The sequence below is a fragment of the Meles meles genome, chromosome 20, assembly GCF_922984935.1.
Source record: "Meles meles chromosome 20, mMelMel3.1 paternal haplotype, whole genome shotgun sequence".
Taxonomy (NCBI): Eukaryota; Metazoa; Chordata; class Mammalia; order Carnivora; family Mustelidae; genus Meles; species Meles meles.
The window spans coordinates 57,662,088-57,677,058 of record NC_060085.1 but is presented as its reverse complement, the minus strand read 5'-3'; the positions used below and the strand labels follow the sequence as shown (position 1 = coordinate 57,677,058).

The 14,971-nt window shown below is 55.2% G+C and overlaps 1 protein-coding gene across 2 annotated transcripts in view; it reads right to left on the bottom strand.

Moving 5' to 3' along the window:
• Window positions 1-14,971, bottom strand: part of IQSEC1 (IQ motif and Sec7 domain ArfGEF 1) — a 377,460-nt gene that overhangs the window by 128,666 nt on the left and 233,823 nt on the right. Inside the window, exon 3 of one of the 2 annotated variants that reach the window (XM_045990563.1) lies at window positions 14,575-14,619. The exons of the other annotated variant lie outside the window; for it this stretch is intronic. Within the exon in view, the coding sequence (XP_045846519.1) occupies window positions 14,575-14,619 (45 nt within the window). The remainder of the gene's footprint in view (window positions 1-14,574; window positions 14,620-14,971) is intronic. 2 annotated transcript variants of the gene reach the window in all.

Below are 14,971 nucleotides of genomic sequence, written 5' to 3'. Positions count from 1 at the left end.
ACACAAAAATGGTGTGGAACGCGTGGAGGAAAGATGAAACACACCGGGCAAACCCGGACATCTGGCACAGGTAGGTGACTCATGGCGGGACCCTGCTGTGGGATCCTGGGCAGTCGCTCTCTGCCACCAATCAGATCTCAAATTTCTAACAACAATAAGTTAGAAACAATGCACAAAATACCCAATTTGCTCTTGAATACATTCATTTTAAAGGGAAACTTTATATCACTCCCCCAAATGGAAAACTACTATCACTTGCTGTAAGTAGAAGGTTACCATGAAAACAAGACAATGTTATTCAATTTCAGGCAGATACTGTTTCCTGCCAAGGGCGCTGGGCTTAAAATCTGCCGGGTCTTTGTTAGGAAGCAGTTCTGGGAGAGAAGTGAATGCACTCTCATTGTGGGTCTCGCTATATGGGGACGTGGGCCTTACAAGGTAAGGTCTGTGAAACACATTGTTTTCTGCTCTTCCTCCATCAGGGAGGGAGCAGTGACAAGCCCGGGGAGGCAGGGCTACCCTGCCTGGTAATTCCCACAGCAGAGAGGATCTTAGCTGGGGGATCCCGAGATGGAGCGGCAGCTTGGGGCTTTCTGCCTCACAGCTTTAGAGCCGGGCTCGAGATGAAGAAATGGAAGCCCAGAGTGGGTTGGGACACTGCCCAGGGTCACTTGGCAAGTCTGCGAGGGAAACTGGGAAGGACAAGACTCTGGGTTTTCCGACCTGCAGCCCTCTGATCGTCTAACCTTTTTCTTGGTCACGGATGTGGATTGAGCACCTACTGTGTGCCGGGCACAGAAGATGGGGAGGGGACACGGACGAACGAGATAGAGTTCCACAGAGTTGACATTTAGAAGTGGGGCCAGACGAGACAAACACTAGGCAAATGATGAGATCATTTCTGATGTTGTGGAGGGTGATAACGAAAACAAAACTGGGGAACGTGGAAGATGACAAATAGGACAGGATGGTGCTGTGCCAGGCAAGGCAATCAGGGAGGGCTTCTCTGAGGAGGTGGCATTCCAGCTGGGGCCTGACAGACTGGGATGGAGGCAGAGGGGGAAATCTGGGGACACAGGGCTCCAAAAGAAGCCAGAGCATGAGTACTGTGGACTAGCCTTCAACAACTACTGACACTTTTTAAAAACTTTGTATTTTGAGTTGATTTCAGATTCCAGCAAAGTCACAAGAATACAAAGACTGTGTATCCTTCACCCAGATTCCCCACGTGTTAACACTGTGTCCCATTTTACTTTATCATATTGTCTCTCTCTTTCTCTGCACATACACAAATATGAGCAAGCACGTGTGCACGCACGCACGCACACACAAACACACACGGCCACACCACACATACTTTTATTTTTTTTCCCAGAATAATTTGAGAGTCAGTTGCCCACCTCAAGCCCCTGCTACTTCAGAGTATCTGTCCTAAGACAGGACGTTCTCTGACATAACCACAGTAGTTTTCCAAAGTCAGGAACATTCACATTGATTCAATACCTCTGCCTAACCCTTGGATCTTATTTAGAATTGCCAAGGGACCTAATGATGTCCTCTCTGAAGAGACAGTCCCTAATTCTCAAGCCTCCTTTACGGATATCCAGAGGAAAATGCACTCTCAGGGCGGCCTTGCAAGGAGAACACCCAGCCTGACCCTTTAAAGCAGACGGCGTGGCAGGTGGGCGGCCGGCCCGGTGCAAAAGGAAAAGCATGCATCCTGATAACATTCTTGCCAAAATAGCGCGCTCTATTTTGAACCAAGTGAAAAAGTTAATAAGCCTTTAAAATAAAAAAAAATATGATTATATATACAGCTTCACGGTTCACTCTCTCTCTGCACATCACTGTCGACCCTCAGAAACCCACCCTGCAGAGCACACGGGGCGGAAGGGCCTAGAAACCAGAGCCCCTGGTTTGCACGACATGTCTTTAGGTACAATTCTGACATTTTATTTACTTGATTGCTGAATTCTTTTTGGTGCCCGCATAAATTCTGTGCCTCCAGTGAACACCTGCCTCGCTTCACCTAGATCCCAGCCCCGACCGCCACACACCAGACACGCTGGCTCTGCCAGGTGGACAGATGGTGTGTGCGCGCCTTGTGTTTGGCTGTCTCGCGACAAAGCTGAGAATGGGCCCTTGGACCCACGTCACAGATGAAGAAAGAGAGGTCCTACAGCAGTTCACCATATCAAAGTATCACACACTAGGGAGCTTAAACAACGGGTATTAGGGTTTTTGTTTGTTTGTTTGTTTGTTTGTTTTTTGTTTTTCAGTCCTGGGGCCTGGAAGTGTGAGATCAAGGTGTCTGTAGGGCTGGTTTCTTCCAAGACCTCTCTCCTTGGCATGTAGATGGCCTCCTCTCCCCGTGTCCTCAGGTGGGGTTATTAGTCAGGGTCCTCTAGTGGAGGAGAAGCAATGGATGTGTATGTATGTATGATTCACTGTAAGGAATTGGGGTACGTGATTAAGGGGGCTGACAAGGCCCAAGGTCTGCAGTTGGCAAGCTGGGGATCCAGAATGCTGATGGTGGGTTCCAGTTGAAATGCTGGGAGGCTCAAGGCCCAGGAGGGGCCAAAGTTTCAGTGTGAGCCCAGAGGCAGGCCTCAAGGGCAGCCAGGCAGGTAGAGCTCCCTCTTACCTGGCCTTTTTGTGCTACTCAAGCCTTTGACTGATTAGATGAGGCCCACCCATGCTGGGGAGAGCAGTCTGCTTTGTTCAGACTTCCAAAGCAGATGTTAAGCTCCTCCAGAAACACCCTCCCACGTACATTCAGAATGACGGTTACCCAAATATCTGGACACCTGTGGCCCTGTCGAGGTGTCAGACATGGTCTTCCCTTGGTGTGTGTCTGTGTCCTAATCTCTTTTTATAAGGACTCTAGTCATACTGGATTAGGACCCTTTTTGTGATTTCATTTTAACTAATTGTCCTTATAAAGACCCCATCTCCAATACAGTTCCATTCTGAGTTACGGGGGTTGGAACTTCCACATTATGAATTCAGTGCAGGGTGACGGGGGAGGGGAGGGGCACCACTGGCCCCGTAACAGGCCCTGACAGGAGAAGGGACCCAGCTCATAAGCTCTGGGGCCCTTCCTAACCCCCCTCCCAGAGAGGGGGACCAGCCTCTCTTACACGCAGTGCTGCTGGGGGTGGGGGGCAGACACAAAGGTCTTAGTGGGAGGTGGAAGCCATGGGGTCTCCAGAGGCATCTTTCTAGAGATCCTCCCCCAGCCTCCAGGCAGGAGATGGCCTGAGTGGGACCAATCAGACCCTCGCCCCAGAGTTTACATCTGGAGGGGGGCCTTTGGCTGTGGGCTTCTTCATAGCAGGGAGCCTGCCCAAGGGGGCATGAGGGTCCTGCTCTGGGTCCAGTCCACTTCTTCAGCTTCCTCTGAACTCCTGAGAGTGGCACCTAAGCTCCTTTTTGCTCTAGCTGGCTGCGGGCAATTTCTGTTCTTGCCACTGAAGAGGCTGTCGGATCCAGGGTTCCCACACCACCACTCTCATGTCCTTTTCGTGCCTTTTCTACCCTGGGCACTGACCTCCCAATGGAGGTTTTCTGATGGAAAAACCTTCTTCACCCCTGAAGACCCATCTCAGTTCCACAAGAACCTTCCTCGCCTTCCCTGTTGAAATGATCCCTCCCTCTCTTGAATAATGATCCTATTTTCTTCAAACTTCTTCCATTAATAAGAAGAAGACCTACAATTTCTCAAGAGCCAACTGCGTGCCAGGTGGTTTCAAGCCAATTAGGCACTGTTTCTAAGCCCTTCTGAGCTCAGGACTGGGAGGGCTGTAGTGGGGAAGTGTGTTGGATGGTCACCAGCAAGTCTGACCTCCTAAGATGGCCCCATAGGCTGGGCCAGACCTTGCGACTCCTGGTCAGGAAGTGGGGTGTAAGTTGCCTCCCCTTGGACATGGAAAGGACCCTGTGATGACCCAAGGAGTCGTCTGTCATAGAAGTGAGACCTCATGACTTCTGAGGCCTGATTGTGAAAGCTGACACACCAGCTATGGGGCTCTCTCTCTCTCCAGGAAGCTGCTAATTCTGGGAACATAGCCGCCATGTCATGAGGAAGCCCGCACCACCCCATGCAGAGGCCCCGTGCGAGTGGGTTGGTGCGGGAGGCTTCTGAGGAACGCAGCCTCTCGTCTTCCAGAAGCCCCATCTGATGGGCGTAGAACAGGCCCCGGCCAAATTGGAGATCCATGGGAAGATCAAACATTGACATTGTTTGAAGGCATTACGTTCTGGGGTCATTTTTTTTTATACAGTCACGTCTAGTGGAGCAGTTACATGGAGCCAGGAAGCCTTAAACAGTGCAGACAGGACGTGAAGCGGGGCGGCCCAGTGGGGTCCATCTCTTGGGTTGCACTGACCACATTCTGTTACCTCAAGGAGGTCACTTACACTCTATGGGCCGCTGTTCCGTTGTCAGAAATGTGGGGAAGATAACAGTATTTATTTCATAAGGCTGTTGGGAGGTTTAATGGAGACAACATATAAACACTCAGGGAAAGTAAGGAATAATAGTCATAATTATTATCTCAGGAACGGGCCAGATTGGATTCCCAGTCAGCTGGACCTCAGAGCCTGCACTGTCTCCCCAAGTCACAGAGCACCTGGGGTCTCACTGCCACGTTTCTCACAGTTTGTCAACAGACCGAACTTCCAGCCGAGAGTTGAGGTCTGGGACTCTGGTGTGTGTTGGGGGCAGCCCGGTACCCCCTAACCAGCCCCGGAAGTTCTGCCTGTCCGGCTCCCTGGGCTGTGCCCTCAAAGCCGCCAGCCCACAGAGTTCACTCATGGGGGCTGAGGCTTAGGGAGTGCTCCCCAAAGGGAGTTTCTTCACACTGTGGTTTTGATACACCTGGCCTCGGTTATTTCCAGCAGATGTGGTCAGTGAGACCTGCCCATCAAGAACTAAGCTGACAAGTGGTCTCATCTGGAGTAACCCTACATTTGTAACCAGACATCCATAGTATGCCCAGAGGCGAGGCTATACATCAGCCCGGGGGCAGGTGAACACGGGGAGTTATAATCACTCTTGAAGAATCCCTCACTCCAGAGGACCTGGAACTACACAGACCAAGGGAACAGCACATGCGTGTCTCACTCTCCACTTCAGGAAGCCTGAGGCTGCGTGGAGCTACGGGTGGAGTTGCACACCATTTACAGTGCTCTCTCCTCTTCCTCTCTGTCTCTTGCTCTCCTTTCAACATTAAAAATAGCATCTGGTTTTTAATGCCAAGTACAGACAAGCATGTAGAGACACGGGGACTCTCACCCACTGAGGGCGAGGATGCAACACTGTTAAAACCACTTTGGAAAGCAATTCCACAAACCTCAGTGAAGCTTAAGGGACTCATATACCGCCCTGGTACAAACCCTACAGAAACTCCCCAAACGGGAGTGAGGAGGCATGTGCAAGATGATTTACCGTAACCCTGTCTGTAACAGCGAAAGACGGGAAGCCACCTAATTCATCAAAACAGCAGAATGGATGTTGGTACAATGGCATAGACATACAAGGGAATACTATACACCAATGAAAATGAATGAAGGAGAAATATACATGGCAACATGGATGAAACTCACCAAGAAATGTTGAGTTTCACACAAGCTGCCCCTTGAAGAATTAGATAGCTGTACACCTGTATTCACAGCAGCATTATTTCCAATTGCCAAGAGGTGGGAGCAAGCTAAGCATCTACTGACGAACGAATGGATACACAAAATGCAGTCTTACATACAATGGAATATTATTCAGCCTTGAAAAGCAAAGACATTCGCAATCTGCTCCAGTGGATGAACCTTGAGGACACGGTGCTCAGTGAAATAAGCCAGCCACGAAAGGACAAACGTTAGATGCTCCCACTTACATGGAACCTAGAGTAGTCAGATTCAGGGACAGGAAGTAGAATGGGGGTTGCAGGGGCTGGGCAGGGGAGGGAATAGGCGTTGGTGTTTAAGGGGGCCAGAGTTTTGTGATATCCTGGAGGCAGATGGTGGTGATGTTTGTACAACAGTGTGAACGTACTTCATGCCACCAAACTGGACACTTACAAAACGGCTAAGATGGTCGATTTTAAGTTATGTGTACTTTACCGCAATTAAAAGATTTTTAAAAGCAAGTTGCAGATTCCATCATATAACTGAAGTCTGAAAACATGTAAAACAGCCTTTTGGTTAGCAGAGTTACAAGAATGTGCATGGGAAATAGATGAAACAGGGTGGGGGGGCAGCACACTACTAAGCTTTAGCCCTGGGGGAGCGGGGGCTGGGATGGGATTTGAGAGCCGTCCACAGGGGCCACCCACCACACTGGTGACAGTTTATTTGTGAAGCCAGGCAATGGGTATAGTACTGTCTACATTCCTCGCACCTGTTTCTTGAACAAGAGTACCCTGTGGTCTGCTGGGCTCTGGCGACTGGGAGGGAGGGTTCTGTGTCCTTTCACAGTGGCCTCTTGGCCAAAGCTGAAGAGCTCCCAGGGCCACCATCCCCCCAGGCGGAATGCAGAAGTGCCCTAAGAACATTCTTTCATTCTCTAGTTGAAATAAGCAGCTCCACTCCTCCCCCCAGCCCCAGCCTTTGACAGAGCTCCAGGATTATTTTACATTAATTTAAGATCCCTAATGAAGAATAATTAACAGCTTCAAGGGAGTCTGGCACACCCTGTGTTTAGAAGTGGTTAATTATGCATTGTCTGCAAAACATCCTTTTCATACTCTTAAGTTTTGGGCCGCTGTTTTAAACAACGGAATATGGCATCGGGGAAAAAAGCCAAGAGGTTCCGTTTGCAAAGCCTTCCTGGGGGGCGGGTCTGTGTGGGCCAGGACAGCCACATTTCCTATGCCCCTACCAAGTGCTTTCCCGGAGTTGTCCTTTGCCAATCCCCACAGGAGCCCTGAGGGGTGGGCTGGCACCCCCTCCCACATTGTACAGGGGCGGGCCTGGAGGGAAAGTGGGTTTCCGAGCACTCTGCCGGGATGAGGCGTGCCCATAGAGCCAAGTTCTTGTCTCCTGGACTGGTGTGTCACCGTTATTTACGGTCACTCCCTGGGCCTGGAGAGAGGCCTGAGCATCTCATTTGCTTTGAGAAGCCCCATTAGACTCCTCCAGCAGCAAGGGGCCTCCGCAGCCAGACTGCCTGGTGAGATCCTGATGGTCCTACCGACAGGCCATGGGACTCTGGGCAAACTACTCCTTCCTGTACCTCAGTTTCCCCTCAGCAGGAAATGGGATAATCACATCCCCCACTTGTTGGGGCTGCTGCGGACTTGGGGCTTAGGGGACCTCACATGTAGTGGGTGCTCAGGGAACCTCAGCATTATCATCACCTACACTGCCTTCCTTTCTAGACTCATCTCCCTACAGACACCCTACATGTCAGCCTCACTTTTGGCCATTTCTGAACCATGCCAGGCTAGGTCCTATTTTCTGATGTTTGTTTAAGCTGTGCTCTCTGCCCTTCCCTGTCTGGAAAAATCCCACTCCTACAAGGAGCGCGGATGCCACCTCCTGAAGCAAGACTTCCTTGATTTCTCCCAGACACCCTCCCTCTTGCTACTGGTAGCTTTGTGCCACCTCTATCCCCCATCTTTAATTTTCATGGCTTGTTAGTGGGTCTATTCCCCTTGGAGGCTGGGAGCTCCTTAAGGACTATGTCCCATTTGATTCTGGGCTGCAGTAGGGGTTTGGGAAAAGAGCCCCAACTCTGAATATGAACTTCCCAGGATGGCCCGGAGGCCAAGGGGACTGTCACCAGCTCCCCCTGGAGGCTGAGCCAGGCTGCTCACAAGGACCATGGGATTTCCAGAGAAGACACTCAGCTTGTCCCTCCCTCTCTCTATTTCTTCCGGGGTCCTCACTGTGTGTAGCACAAAGCCCAGACCTGGGTTCTGGACCCGAGTCCCTGGCACCCCCCCCCCCCAGCTCCATGGTCTTTTGCTACCACCGGAAGACATCCGCGCTTTGAAAGCTCCTGGGTTTTTTCCCCACATGCTTTTCCCCTTTGCCTGAAACACCCACCTCCTTCTCAGCCCTGCCAACTTCTCCAGATGCTTCATTGCCTGCTCACCTGTCACCTCCTCCATGAAGCCCTCACACCCTACTCCTCTGTCAATGCTCTGACCGCGACCCCTACCTTTTCCACCAGAGTCCCTGTGGGGTAGGACTGTGCCTCTCAGTCCTCCCTCCCGCTCCAAGGCCCTGGTGTGCGTGCATGGCCTCAAGCTGAGGAGCATTCAAGAGAGACCCTGTAGCCCCACTTGGCTGATCGCCCTGCAGTTTCACTCAGCTCACCTGCTCAGAGTGGGAGGCTTGGTGCCTCTTAGCAGTAGGGCTGAGGATGAATGATCCTGTCTAGGGTTCCACCCTCCAACCGTCCCTTGATAGCTAACAGCCAGAATGGGCCAGATGCCCCAAGGCGTTAACAACAAACTCCCCAGGGGGAGGGCGGAGGCTCGGCCACGGGCACGGGGTGGAGATCCCACCTGGTGGGGACTTCCACTCAGATGCTACGGTGCTAATTAGATGCAGGACAGGCCTCTTTCCCTGGCACACACCCAAGAGCAGGGACTTCCTTTCTGAGGCTGCCGTGAGACCCTCGGGCCCGTCCCATTTGGAGAAAGCCCCTGGAAGAGAAAAGAAAAGCTCCCACTCTTTCCCAGGGCTGCTCGCATGCTAATAGCTGTAGACTTCACAGAGTGTGAAATCAGGAAAAACGAATTCCCTCAGAATAGCTGGTATTCGGGTTCCCTCCTCCCAGGTCTTTCATCCCATGCCGTTGGAAGGCGACCATGGGGATGGGCCACAGTGCCCTTCCTGCCGGCCTAGGCCACAGCGTTTCATGGCCAAGTGTGCATGCCGACACAACACACGCGTCAGTTGTTAACATTCGGGCTCGTGGTGTCTGCGGCCTGGATCGTTTCAGGGAGCAGTCCCCAAATACCACGAGTGTCAGTGCCAAACACCGAAAGATGGCGAGACGGGCTCAGAGAGGGCAGGCAACCTGTCCAGAGTCCCACAGCAAGGGAAGGGACTTGAACTCTGGTCTCCTGACCTCCACACGAGGGATCCCTCATTCAGCTTTCCCAAACAGGTATCAAATTTCTGCTCGGGATGCAGGCAGTCACACCTGTGTATCACACGAGGCACCCATTAGACCGAAGAAAACGAACCGCGGGAGGGGCAAGCTGCCCTCCTGCGGGGTCACACCTGCCCAGGGTCTAGTCCACTCCAGGACCGATTCCGGCAGCAAGAAACAATGAAACCCAGCACTGTGCTTTCGGGGTGAGCACTTCCCTGCAGAAAGCCTACCAGTTTCAGGGCTGGAGGGGGAGGAGAGTACAATTAAGCTGAGTTGCAAAGTGACCCATGCCAAATGCCCCCATAGTTCGTGGCCAATGGCGGGGACTCTGGGCTGACCTGAAGAGGCCCTGCAATCGGCAGGCTGGGGCGTGGGGGGGGGCCTCACTTCACAGCCCGTTGCCTGGTGGTAGAGGTCCTCCCCGGAGGGTCCACGTACCTCTTATAGACTCCATGCAGCGGCTGCAGACACAGGAACTGCCAGTAATCCAGGCAAAAGGCCTTGAACTTGAGCATTTTCACCTTTCGGTCTCCAGCCGGACCACGGTAACTCCTCCACCGAGACTCGGAGAGCGGTTGGGGGGAGCTGGGGGCCTGGCCACTCTGGCCCACCCTGGTTCCGCCGCAGCCCCCGCTCACATGGCCCAGCCCTGCCCAGCCGGCTCCTAGAGCACACGCCTCCAATACAAAGAGCAGCGCGCACAAAAGCCTAGCAACTCGTTGGTGCTGCTCACCCGGGGCAGTCTCAGACTGCTGCTGTCTCTGGCGGCTGGTTCTTCTTGGGGTTCCCCTGGGGGTCCCAGGGGCAAACCGAGGCAGCCCTGGCTGTCCCCAGTGGCAGGGGCCCCCGGCCCGTCATCCTGGGGCCCTAGATGCTGGGGCTCTGATGGCGGCTCCAAGCCCCTTCTTCCAACCAGACCCTGGACACTCGGTGACCTCACCCGCACCTGGCAGGGCAGTCGCCCACCCTGGCCTGTCTGGCCCAGAGTGGCTCTGGCCCCAAAGACCCGGGCGTGAGGCGAGGAGGGGGCGAAATGATGGACCAATGCCGACCTTGAGACCCAGATCAATTACGTTTGGTGGAATCCCGGTCCGGCCAGTGTGAGCAAGAACTCACCACTTAGCCACATGGTGTGGGTGGGAGCAGCTTGCCTCTGAAAGGCAGGCAGAGAAAGACTGACAGGGCCGGCAGAGCCGTTGCCCGGGCAACGGGGACACATTGATAAAATCTAAAATGGAACCTCCATGACAGCTGCTCATTGGCTGCCAGGAGGGGACTCCTGTCGCTAGCGAGGGAGGGCGGGAGGGAGAAGGGCAGCGGGGCTCAGGGGCTGGGGCCAGCCCGGGGCTGTTGGGCAGGAACAGGGGTGTCACAGACAGAGTGGGTGGCTCTGTGGACCCAGGACCTGGCAATCACAGGCGACAGGAGCAGAACCACAGGGCCTGGCCTCTCTCCCCATCCCTGCCAGTGGGTCCTGCTTCTGCTCTGACCGCTCTAGGGGTCATTCCCAGCACACCAGCCACAGGGACCTTAAAATGTCATTCGTCTGCTCCACACCCTCATGTGGCCCCAGGCTGCTCTCGGAATAAAGGCCAAACTTCTGACCCATAGACTGGATCCCACCCAGCCCCCCTTCACGTCTCCTAATCCACGACAGCCTCCAGGTCTTCCCACGCAGGGCTCTCTCCCAAGGGAACCCCTCCTCTGGGGAAGTCGCTCATCATCCATCAGCCGTCACTCCCAACACCTCCTCGGAGCCTCCTTCACCCGCGCCCTGTGTGATCTGCTCTCCTGGATGGGCCATCATCGGACGTGATCCAAATTGTTTCCTTGTTAATTGCCACCCTGTGCTGGCTGCAGCGGGAGCATCTCCCTGGCATCTCCCAGGCAGGGTCCCTGCCTCTCTTTTCACCATCCACCTCCCAGCTCAGCCCCACGCTGGGCCCACCGTGGGCACCCAGTCCTCATCTGTAGAAGGCTCGGCGGATCTTGGGTTGCAGAATGGGTCTTAGCACCTGACATGCCCTCCTACGCACAGCACGCTCCCCACTCTGCTACTCCAGGTCCCTGATTTGCTCAACATTGTTTACACGGCGATGGTCCTGTGGCCCTCCCCTGCTCCGGGATAAGGGAACTGAGGCTCAGGAAAGACTCTGGACCATGCATGAGGGGTGACCTCCAGGAGACGGCAGCCTCAGAGGGGAGCCGGTGATGAGCCAGGCTGCCAGGTTCCGGGGGCCAGGTGTGGAACCAGGAGCCCGATCCCCAGCCCGGTGCTCTGACAAAGCCAGAGAGCAGAGTCACCTGCGCCTGGAGGGCATTCGCAAGCATTGGCACACATAGCACTTCTGGGGCGGGGGGGCTTTTACCCCACCTGCCTCCCCACCAGGGGCCACGTGGCAATGTCTGGAGAACTCCGGGGCTGCCACAACTGGGGAGGGGCATGCTACTGGCATCTAGTGGCGTGTAGATGGTGCTCAAAGGCCTCTGATGCACAGAATGGCCCCCACGATAAAGAACGATCCCCCTCCAACTGTTAATAGTGGTGGAGCCGAGAAACCCCGCCCTGGAGAGTAACTCGCCCGGAAATACCTCATCACGGACAGTTAGAACTGGAAGGGCATTCGAGATGGCTCAGTCCAAGGCTCCTCTTGTACCGAGAGGGAGTGTGAGGCCCAGCCAGGGGCAAGGGCACACCCAGCATCATGAGTCTGGGCCCAAGCTGGATCCAGAAAGACCCGCACTTTCCGGGGGGCTGGGGAGAGGTGGGCCGATGGGGAAGGAGGGTGACTGTGGCCACGTGCCAAGGGTGAGGAGCTTGTCTGCCTGTTTGCAGAGGTAGCACAGGCCTCATGAAGTGCCGCCCCGCCCCTCCCCTCTCCCCCGACCAGGACATCAGCTTCCCTCTCACGCATGTGCCAGAGGAAGCCGCCTATGCCTCTGAAAGGAGGCGATTGCTGGCTGGGACCTTTGTTTCTGAATTCCCAAGCTGTGAATGAGGCCTCCAGAACCTCCATGGGCTGGGTGGGCAGAATGGCACCTCCTCCACTGGGGCCCAAGGGCCAGGTTTCCCTGAGGCTCCCGCCATGCTGCCGCACAGAAAGGGCACGGAGGCCAGGCCAGCAGGCCAGGTGCTGGTAGGACAGGGTCAGTGGGGGCTCTGGGGTCTGGGTCTGGCACCAATAGTCCTCTGGTCTCTGCAACTCAGTTTTCCTCATCTGTGAAATGAGAACACTGAGCCTGGCTCGGCCTGTGTCCCAAGGCGGCCGTGAGAGTCAGCAGTCAGGATGCACTGGGACTGTGAGATCAAGGGGTGGGCCAGATCCCAGTTAGCACCTGTCTCTTCTCTGTTCCTCAAATAGATCAAGCATGTTCTACCTCAGGACCTTTGCACTGGCCACCCCCACCTCCTGGGTGCTCTTCCCCTTCTGGTCTCTGGTTAGATGGCCCTTTCCTGACCACCCTCCTATCCCTCTCTATCCCCTTTGCCCTGATTTATTTTTCTTCATAGCACTTACCACCACCTGACACAACATTTTAAAACCGGATTCCTTTGTTTGACGCCTGTCCCCTGACGCAGTAGCTCAGAGAAGGCAGCCACACTGCTCAGCACAGTATCGCAAGCACCTGACACTCACAGGTACTCAGGAAACAAGGGGTGGGTGGAGGAGGGAGAAAGGGCAGAGCTGAGGGGTCCTGCTGTCTGCTCTGACCCCTAGCTTGGTCCTCCAGGGCTGTGAAGGCACTGGGTCATTGGCTTCAAGGTCAAACGTGACCAGCCTCAAGGGGTGGAGGTTATTGTGGCCGTTCCCGGACCATGAACTCCTGTCTGGTATGGTGAGAGCCAGGTCTGGGTCAAACCTGTGGGGAGCAGGAGACATGTGACTGTCCCTCCCCAAGCCCCAGATGCTCTGGGACAAAAGCCCCGTTAACCCTCCCTTCATTCTAGAGCCTTCCCCGCCTGGCCCTGAGCAGAGTGCTGACGGGGCTGGTTGAGCGGGTAAAGCGGGGGGAGGCACACTGCTGTCTGAAACGGGGGCGGCTTTCACAGAAACCAGTGGCTCAGCTGCTTTGTAGGAGTTTCGTGAGCCTCTGCCCCCGGGGCCAGCGTCCGGCTGTGAGCACGTGAAAACAGAGCGTGGCTGTGGCGGGGGTGTGAGCGCGTGTGCAGGAGGGATGGAGCAAGCACGTGAGGAACGAGTGTGCAAATGTTCCGGATGCCGCATGTGTGACGGTGCCGGCGCTGTCCCGGGGGCTGTGGGCATGAGGAGGAACGCCCAAGCGGGCGAGGAGCGAATACTGTGGCCTCAGGTGGTGTTCACAGCAGGATCTGGGGTCACACCTGGGCTCTGCTCCCCGGCTGAGAATCCTCAAGTCACTTCTGTAAAACGGGCTGGTATGAGCTCTGTGCGGCGGTGAACAAGTGGGGTACCATGGGGTTTTGTCCCATGTGCACACTCGTCGGCATCACACACGGCTATGGCCACGGGGATGACCTGAATGTGTAGGTGGCTCGCTACCCTCGTGGGGTGGGTGGGGAGCTGCTGGCACCACAACAGCTCGAGGAAGCAGCACCCACAGGGTCATGCCTCGGCCCTTCTCACAGCCTCGGGAGCCTAAGGCTGGGACCAGTCCATCCCAGCGGAGCACCCATGGGTCTTGGCCTCAGCACCGGGAGCCCAGGGCCTGCCGTGTCTCCAGTGCTGGGGCTCCCAACCTTATAGGCCCCCTTTCAATCTCCCCAGTGGGACTCAGCTCAGCCCGACTCTCTGCCTCACCCCTGCCAGCTCTGCGTGCTGGGCCACATCCAGACTTGTGGGTCATCACCAAGTACTCCCCTCCCAGGCCACGGTTCCTCTCCCGCCCTCCACAAGGACCAGCCTATTCCTTGTTGACAAGGCCCAGGCCCCACCCGCCTGACTCACGCGGCTACACCAGACACGGCCCCCCACGCCAACACCACTCCAGGACTAACGGCCTGTGACTTGTCTTTCGTGCCCCTGGCTTGTGAGCAGAGATGGGCAGACTTCCGATCCACGGGACCCTGCTCTGTGCCTCGGTCTCCAACGCTTTCACGTAAAGTCAGAGAATGTCTTTTTCTGAAGGCACCTTATGGAAATGTCAAGATACAAAAACCTCAGACGCCCCTGCTCCCACCAACTATCATCCGAAAGCCAATAGAAAGCATCAGCTTCGCCCTTGGGCTGTTGCCATGGGAACAGGTGGCCACAGGCTGGCCCTCAGAGGGGACTACCCCCCAGCCTTGAATCTCAGAGGAACCATTAGCTGAGCCCTAGTCTTTAGGAGACCATTCCTTGCTGGACTGGATCTCAGAGAATATGACAGCAGTACCTCTGGTCCCTGGGGGAGGTTTCAGGCTCAACAGGGAGGCTAATTTCCCGTGATGCCTCCTGGGCCCACCCTCGGTGCTGATGGGAAGAGCGGGCCCAGAGGGGAGGGAGCGGCAGTACCTGTAGCGGTCAGTGGACAGGCTGCTTCCGGTCTCCAGGGAGCTCCTGAGGCGGCAAAAGTGAGACAGTGTTACCCATGATACCCACAGGACCAACGCTCCCGGGGGCCATGCCAGCTCAGGCTGCACTGGGTGGTCCCAGGACAGGTCCTGGGGGGAGGTGAGCAGCCCTGGGAAACGTGTTTGGCCCCCACATGCAAGAAACCGTGTGCTTACTTTCTCTCTGACAGGTCGGTGACAGGTTGCCATGTCTCTATCCCACATGCCAGTTCAGAAAGCTCAGTTACAAAGGACCCTGGGCAACATCGAGTCCAGGTGCTCCCTGTTTACTGGGGAAACCAAGGCCCAAGGTCCCACAGGGAGTCTCCCAGCCTGAGGCTCCTTATAGTCAGAGACCT